Source organism: Procambarus clarkii, chromosome 52, assembly GCF_040958095.1.
Source record: "Procambarus clarkii isolate CNS0578487 chromosome 52, FALCON_Pclarkii_2.0, whole genome shotgun sequence".
NCBI lineage: Eukaryota > Metazoa > Arthropoda > Malacostraca > Decapoda > Cambaridae > Procambarus > Procambarus clarkii.
In genome coordinates this window covers 28,961,491-28,970,342 of record NC_091201.1, presented here as the reverse complement: position 1 = coordinate 28,970,342, position 8,852 = coordinate 28,961,491, and the positions used below count along the sequence as shown (strand labels likewise).

General features: G+C 42.0%; 1 protein-coding gene across 1 annotated transcript; it reads left to right on the top strand.

Annotated features, from left to right (window-relative positions):
- Nucleotides 1-4,513: 4,513 nt before the first annotated feature.
- Nucleotides 4,514-5,786, top strand: LOC138352206 (uncharacterized). The gene is made up of 3 exons (XM_069304484.1): nucleotides 4,514-4,916; nucleotides 5,041-5,255; nucleotides 5,400-5,786. The coding sequence occupies exons 1-3, from the start codon at nucleotides 4,514-4,516 to the stop codon at nucleotides 5,784-5,786; spliced, it is 1,005 nt and encodes a 334-aa protein (XP_069160585.1).
- The last annotated feature ends 3,066 nt before the right edge of the window (nucleotides 5,787-8,852 follow it).

Genomic DNA, 8,852 nt, shown 5'->3' with positions numbered 1-8,852 from the left:
CATCATAATATTATAAATATTTAATAAATTATTATTAATGTTTAATTTATTCAAACAGTTTAATATCGATTTGTTGTTGTTTGGGCAAAGAGTTTGTTACTATTGTGTCAGAGTATATTGTTAAATACTTTCTGGAGAGTTGCTACATACCTCAAAGGTTTTGATTGTCGCCATCAGCGCTTAGTTTATTGTGCACCCCATACTGGTCCTGTGAGCGGTAGTTTATTGTGCACCCCATATTGGTCCTGTGAGCGGTAGTTTATTGTGCACCCCATACTGGTCCTGTGAGCGGCAGTTTATTGTGCACCCCATACTGGTCCTGTGAGCGGTAGTTTATTGTGCACCCCATACTGGTCCTGTGAGCGGTAGTTTATTGTGCACCCCATACTGGTCCTGTGAGCGGTAGTTTATTGTGCACCCCATACTGGCCCTGTGAGCGGTAGTTTATTGTGCACCCCATACTGGTCCTGTGAGCGGTAGTTTATTGTGCACCCCATACTGGTCCTGTGAGCGGTAGTTTATTGTGCACCCCATACTGGTCCTGTGAGCGGTAGTTTATTATGCACCCCATACTGGTCCTGTGAGCGGTAGTTTATTGTGCACCCCATGCTGGTCCTGTGAGCGGTAGTTTATTGTGCACCCCATACTGGTCCTGTGAGCGGTAGTTTATTGTGCATCCCATACTGGTCCTGTGAGCGGTAGTTTATTGTGCACCCCATACTCATCCTGTGAACGTTAGTTTATTGTGCACCCCATACTCATCCTGTGAGCTTTAGAGTAAAACATTAAGAGGGATTACTAGCGACCTTAGAAGGTTCATGTGTGTACCGACGCCATGAACGGTCGTCAACAAGATAATATTAATTACCAGGAGAAAACGCTAAGCCATATTACGATTATCTAGCACTTGGAAGGGAGGAGGATTTGTGATAAGATGGAGGGAAGGAATGGTGCCCAGTCACCTGGACGGGTGCAGGGGATTGGCCTGCAAAAAACAATACTGTCGTTCTTCTGTATAGTCTAAGTGGTTCGGTTGTGTTTAATTTGTTGCCAATATTTGAATTTGGCGAAGTTGTCTAATGGATGTTGACCAGACCACACACTAGAAGGTGTGGTCTTGTAGACAAGTAGTGTAGACACACCACTTGTCTAATGGATCGTGGTGTGGTCAAATTTTGTAAAATCGTACACTAACGATTTAACGAAAATTACTGGCTCACCTTAGCCCGTGCTGCACGGTGGTGCCTAAGCTGCTCTATCCCTTTGAGATGTATTTTTTTCTTGTCTCAATAAACATACTTGAACTTTATTGAACTTGTCGCTCCAGAGTGGCAGAAGCTACAACAACAGATTCAACAAATCTCGTTTTCTGTTAAAATAGTATATATTCTTAGGTTAGGCTCGGTTAGGTATTAAAACCGGTGGCGAACCGTCCTGTATACTAAGTATCCGATGGACCAGCCCGGGCTCTGTATATTACCCATTCCATTATATGCCGGATTATTGGGATTTAATTTAATGGGATTTAGATGGTAGGGATGCTCTATAGATCGGTCAAATTATATGAAATACACTAACTCTCAAAATAATTTATATGAGAAGTTGCAAACATTACTCATAATGTGTGCCTTTTCCTGTTGGTCGTCAGTATTAGCGGATTGTTCTTGGTAGATTATGAGTCAGGGTGTACACTAGGAGGGCGAGCCAGAACGTCATGGAGCCCAGCATATATTAAGTGTTTCTTCCGAAGGTGTCGGTCTGGTCTCTATTATGTGGCCACAACTACTGTTTCAATGCAGTATTGTCAGACCTATTATTTCCCCTTTGAGGTTTTGTTGTGGGAGTGATGGGAGGTTCTCTATTTGATATCGTAGGCAGCCCTCGCATGTGTCGGCAGGAAGCATCGTAGCAAGTTTCTCTCCATGCTTGGAGAGACGCGTCATCTTAATATAACCAGAAGCTTGTGCTTCTGGCTATATTAAGTACGATAATTGCTCCATCGCCATTAAACTTTTCGATGTAGCCAAGCTTTTTTCGAGGAGAAAATATATATATGAGGTCTGATACTCCAGTAAAATTCTATGGTGATGTATTAGTTTTATGAGAAAGTGTTCCATAAGTGATCCTGTTGATCTCTCCAAGCTTACTGCGGCCCTCAGAGTTCTCATCGTGTCCACTTCAACCCGTCCTCCAAAAATGATAGTACGTATAGTAACTTAGTTGGTGCAAAGGACCAATATGTAGTGATGATCCTCCAATAATTTATGATTAGTACTTTTTCGGATTACAAAATTCAAAGCTAAAAACCAAACTTAAGCATTCCTAAGCCTAGTATAGCGCATATGTGTACTTTATTAGGCCTAAGGTAGCATGTATCTAGGATGGGTTAAGTTCTATATTTATGTTGCAATTAAAAAGTTGCCGATTTGTCCAAATTGAATAATACAAAAGTGAACTTTCTGGTTCATCCATCACTACATATTGGTACTTTTGACCAAACGGCTGTTAAAAGTACTTTCACATCAGGAGGCTTGGCTGTCTAAAGTATACATTTCATAGCTGGTATTAAATTATATTTGTTGCAGTAAAGATAAGTCAGAAAATAACATTTATTTTAAATATGTATAAAAAATGGTAACAGGGGCAAAGAAAATTGAAAGGAGACTTAAAATTAACTCTAAGGATGTGCAGGAAATGAACTACAGACATGGTGTGTGAAACCTGATAATATTTGGTTGAGTATTTCTCCATTTGTATCTTGGTCATTGAGTTTAGCCACAGTATAATGTTTGTGTTCTACATCACTTGTTATGATTTATTAATTAAAAAATAATGTTTTCTGTTGAAAATGTTAAAATATTAACAAAAATGGTAAAAATGCATATCACTTAAAAATATTGCGTGTATACATGCGTTGGTTATGTCTTGATAGATTCATTAAATTATTTTACATAATAAATGAGTAACTGAGTATTGACAGTAATACAATTAGGACACACATACGTGTAGATACGCCAATATAGGCCTACAACACTATGGTATGGCAGCTATTGTAGGCCTACAACACTATGGTATGGCAGCTATTGTAGGCCTACAATACTGGTATGGCAACCACTGCAAGCCTACCACACTGGTATGGCAATGACTATAGACCTATAATTGAAATAGGGAACCACTGTAGACCTATAACTGTGGTATGGCAACCACCAGGCCTATAACTATGGTATGGCACACTCCCACACAATATTAACTCCGTATTTGACTAATTTTACCAACCTAAAACTCGCCACCATTGTTTCATTTTTACTCTGAATCTCATAAGTTTTCTGCAAAATATAATTTAGAAATAACATTACTCCCTTTTTTTTTTTAATACAAAATTCTCTCACACGTTCTTGCCCTACTCTTGACATATAGTCCCCCCTATTGTACATGGCTCCCTCTTCCACAATTGCCGTTCAGCGTTGCCTGTTCCATCGCCCACTTCGTCTCCTGTTCCAGACTAACCACTCCTAGAGTCTCCTGTCCCTCTCTGTGCACTACTTGTCTCCTGTATTGTTATGTGCTCTTGTCCAAATTTGTACATTTACAGTTTGTTTTCTCACGCGGCACTACTAATAATCTATTCATTCTTCACACTCTCAAACTAGAACCTGAAGAGCTTCCTTCAGTAAGAGAGAAGCCGTTTAAAAGTTACAGTAGATGAGGTAAAGAGCTCTAGAGAATCTAGAAGTACCAGAATGAAAGGCTGAGGCGGAACTAGACGTTGCTACCCTGGAAATTAAAAAAGAAGGCAACAGATTCTTTGAGGCACTACAAGACGAGGAAAGGACATGGGCGACACTAGAAATTCAGATAAGCTGCTGGGATATAAGAAAACCCTAATTCAGTGGGATGAGCTAATAATAGTAGTTATAGGTCTCACGTGCACGCAATAATGGCGTGCAAGTTTATCCACGGAAATGATGAAGTAGACAGATAAGCGACGCACAGAATAAAGGACATTCTGGAAACTAAGACTGCAGATAACCTGAAAAGGGTCTACGACGGTCCGAAACCTTTTAACTTTTCGTTACAATGGTGTGGGTTGGGTTACTACCCAGAGATGTTTCCCCACTTGTTCCGGTGACGGGAGGAAGGCCACAGGGAAACGGTTAGCTCCTAACCTGTTGAAAAATTGCTAATGTGGTGCCAACAGTAAAGGGTCAATCATCCTCCTGCAAGTTACTAGAGACCGACCCAAAACAGTCTTAAGAGTACTTCGAACAGCTAAATTCTGCTTTCCAACACTAGTTCATATTTAGCAAAGTAGTTCACATTTACAAGAGGAAAGGCAACCGGCAGCCATGCGATAATCACCAGGAAAATTAACTCATCATTGTCCATTGTCCAAGTGTCCATTGCTTGCAAGATCCTGGCTCATATTCTGCTCAGCCGTCTCCTTCAACACCTTGAGCAGGGCCTCCTAGCAGAAAGCCAATGCGGCTTCTGAGGAGAACCCGGAACTGTCGATATGATATCTGCTGCACGCCAGCTTCAAGAAAAATGCCAAGAACAACATAGAGATCTCTTCGTGACCTTCGACGACCTGACCAAGGACTTCGATACGGTCAGCAGAGATGACTTGTGGAAGATAATGGAGAAGTTTGGCAGTCCCGGCAAATTCACTGTCATTGTACGGCAGTTCCACGAAGGCATGATGACAAAAGTATTGGACAATGGAGAGGAGTCAACAGTCATCCCAGGGACGAGCGGTGTGAAGCAGGGCTACGTTCTCGCCCTAACACTCTTCAGCATGGTATTCTCGGCCATGCTCACTGATGTCTTTCTTGACATCAGTGAGCATGAGGTATTCCATCCTGCCAGGATGGAATACCCATCAGATCCAGGACTGACGGTGGCCTGTTCAACCTCAGGTACCAACAGGCCCTTACAAAGGTGAGGGAAACTGTCATAAGAGACTTATTGTTCGCTAATGACTGCGCCGTCAACGCCAACACAAAGCAAATGATGCAGCACGACATGGACTGCTTCTCACAGCCTGCGACAACTTCGGTCTCTTCATCAGCACCAGAAAGACTGAAGTCAAGTACCAACCCGCGCCCAGAATACCCTACCAGGAACCGCACATCAACATAAAGGGGCAGAACCTGCAGGCACTCGACAACTTCACCTATCTTGCCACCATACTCTCAAGAGCGGTGAACATACACGCAGAAGTTAACAACAGAATCGCCAAGGCCAGCGCTGCCTTCGTAAGATTTTGAGAGAATGTCTGGGAGCAGAGCCTTACCTCCAAGCTGAAGGTCTATCCTGCAGTGGTACTCTCCACCTTTCTCTACGCCAACATGACCTAACTGTCGACAGTAGACATACCATACAGCTCTCTTTCACTTTAGCTGTCTCTACTGACTCCATATCGGGTGGTAGAAAAAATCCCAGACACGGAGGTCCTGGAAGGGGCCGGTATTCCCAGCGTCTACACCATCCTACAGAAAACTCACGCCAGATGGGCAGGCCATGTTGTCAGAATGCATGACAGCCGATTGCCAAAACAGCTGCTGTATGGAGAATTATATCGGGGCACGCATTCGGTTGGGGGGCAGAAGAAACGATTTAAGGACTGCCTCAAGATGACCCTCAAAGACCTGGACATCAACCCCAATACTTGGGAGTCGCTTGCTCAGGACCGTCCAACGTGGAAAACAAAATCACCACAGGGACCCTTGCGGCAGAAAATATACGGATTGCAGAGGCCCAAAGGAATGCTCCATGTGCAAAGCTAGAGCAACCTCCACCTCTACAGTAACACCCACCCACATATGTCCCGTGTGTGGGGGAAGTGTTCCATACCCAGACTGGTCTCATCCTTCATCTGACGCACAGCACCGACCTTTGATCTGATATCCTGAAGTCATGGTCCTCTTCGATTCCGAAGTACGATCATCATTAGATCATCGAGGACTCTCCACGTCAGGTCTATATAAATGGAAGAACAGCAGAGAAATATCAATACAGGAAAGTGTGCAAGTGCACAAGTCTACATTAGCTGGCTTGGCGGAATTCAGGAGAGACGATACAGAAACGAGAATGAAAGGTTCTAAAAGACGGCCTTGGTTGACTCAAAGCATTCCCCTAGAGGACATGTAGAGTTAAAATCAACTGAAAGAAGCACAGGCTTTGGTACCACGTTGAAAGGAGTATTTAAGATTGGGAAGAGCAAAATATATGGCAGGAATAAATGGAACACACAATTTACTTGCAAAGATACAGGCGACAGTGGAATGAATGTTCAACTGAGAAAGGAGGGGGGGGGAGAGAAAGGGAACGTCATCTTGGATCAAGAGAGTAGTAGAGGTTGGGGATCCAGCCGAGTGAAAGGAATAACCTCGGAAGTGTTCCGAACGAACACTAAGCATCCCAGAACACTCTGACGAACAGAAGTGAAAACACAAATACTGCTGTATGTGTATTTTCAGAATGAAGAGAAGATAGACTGCTGCCTTAGAAGACCTGGAAGTAGATATAATATTGTACATTAAATTTCCTATCCTACATTGCACACCTAGACTCTCCTGTCCTTTACTGTACAACTTCATAGTGTCCTATCCTGCCCTGTACACCTCCAGTGTCCTCTCCTACACTGTTCACCACAATGTCCTCTCCTACACTGTTCACCACAATGTCCTCTCCTACACTGTTCACCACAATGTCCTCTCCAACACTACACCTCCACAGTCTCCTGTCTTACACTAAATGCAAATACAGGCATTCCTAAAACTATATAAGTCTCCTTGCCGTAAACAGATCCAAGCTTCCGACTTAGAATTTCAATAAGGAGGAAACCTTCAGGTACTCTAAACTATACATTTTGCTAAGGTCTTCAACTTGACACATCTCGCTCTGTTCTCATCTCTATTATTTTTAGTGCTAACTTGAAAGTTATTTTGAGGTTCCCAATTTTGCTTATTTAGACATTTGCACTGTACGGTACAGCTTTTGTAATTTTGAGTAATTTAATACAATACTTATATGTATATACGTGTGTGTGTATGTTAAACATTATGTGTACAACATTTATATAATAGTACATAATATGACCACCCTGGACACCGAGGGGGGGGGGGGGGGGGGGAGGGGGGCAGAAGCGCCCAGTGTAACACAACTTTTGATCCTTGTCACAACAAAGTATGTCAACGCGCGCATGCGCCCCTCTTAACATTATATGCCTGCGCACGCGCGCACACGTGTCAACATTATCGTGTACGTGTTATCACACACACTTAACACTGCCAACACACACACACACTTATGGACACTGTCAATGTGCGTGAACACGCTTGTCATCAACATTGATGTGCAATGTACACACTTGACACCGGTGAACATTGTTCATGTGCGCATGCTCACACGTGTCCACAATACTGACGAGCACACGCGCACACACATGTGTCACTCCCTGACACATCTACAGTGCCATTCCACTGACCACAGATCCGAAGCTCAACCTCCCTCCAAGCACAACTAGGCGAGTACAGTTCGTTGAACATTTAGAACCTGTCAGTAAGTATACTTATCAAAGCACTTAAAGACCCTATCCACTTACAATCTAACATGTTGCTTCTCACACACAAATTGTTGCTTCACATAGGGTTAATTGACGTTCCATGCACTCTCTCTACATATGTACTGTAGATTGACCATCTCTCGCACACACACACACTGTTGCCATAAATATAGATAATAATGACTGTCCACACAAAGTTGCCATTTTGGAGCCTGACTAGTAAAATACTGGCACATTATTTTCACTGACCCAAGAAAATAATGCAAATTAATCATAAACTGTCTTAACACAAAAAAAGCATTACACAATGATTGACAAAGTACTGATTATGTTGCATTTATCCTAAAACAAAGAATATACAGACACGAACACGGTGTGTGTTTTTTACACCGTGGGAGAAAACGTGAGAGGCGGCGCGTTACGTGTAGAGAAGACACCTTAACTTAGGTGTATCCACCTAAGATGGATACACCTAAGGTGTATTGTTATATATGTTAAGGTGTATCCACCTTAACATGGTGTATCCACCATGTTAAAGGTGGATACACATGTTATATACATTCAGAAAACGGAAGTGTATGCTAAGGTAGACAACGTTTCATGATTAGCAATGCAACCCGTTCTAGCACTTTCTATTAGTCAATGTTGACTTATTTAATAAGTGCATATGTGACATACTAATTTATTGTGAATATTTTAGTTTACCTTGAAAAGCTTCATAGAAAACACCGACCTTACCTAACCTTCTTAGTATGTTAAGATAAGCATCTTATTACTTAACCAATACCTATAATAGGTTAAGTAATAATTGTAATTACGAAGCAATAAGATGCTTATCTTAACATACTAAGAAGGTTAGGTAAGGTCGGTGTTTTCTATGAAGCTTTTCAAAGTAAACTAAAATATTCACAATAAATTAGTATGTGACATATGCACGTATTTAATAAGTCAATATTGACTATAAGAGTGCGAGAACGGGTTGAGCAATGGCATATGGGACTGTGTTTTAAGTATGTATAAAATACTGGACACCGGTCAAGATAGGAGAGTTTCCTCCCCCAAGTAAAACAGCTCTCCACAAATATTTAAGGAAAGCTCAGGAACCTGGACTTAACTAGATCACAGATAAATACAATTTTTGTTTTGTTTTGTTATCAAGTGTTTCATAGATGAAGCGATATAAGACAAACACATTGAAGATTCCTGGGGCTTAAGGCTTTACTTCAAGAAAGTTTAGGAAATTGGCAAGTTTGTATTGGTGTGTTAAGGGCGTTTCTGTCTCGTG

What these genes read in the sequence shown, in the direction of transcription:
- LOC138352206 (XM_069304484.1), top strand. Translation starts at nt 4,514, where the DNA reads ATGATATCTGCTGCACGCCAGCTTCAAGAAAAATGCCAAGAACAACAT. An exon ending in GGTGGCCTGTTCAACCTCAG is followed by an intron (nt 4,917 to 5,040) that starts GTACCAACAGGC and finishes TGCTTCTCACAG; the next exon opens with CCTGCGACAACTTCGGTCTC. An exon ending in CCAAGGCCAGCGCTGCCTTC is followed by an intron (nt 5,256 to 5,399) that starts GTAAGATTTTGA and finishes CTTTCACTTTAG; the next exon opens with CTGTCTCTACTGACTCCATA.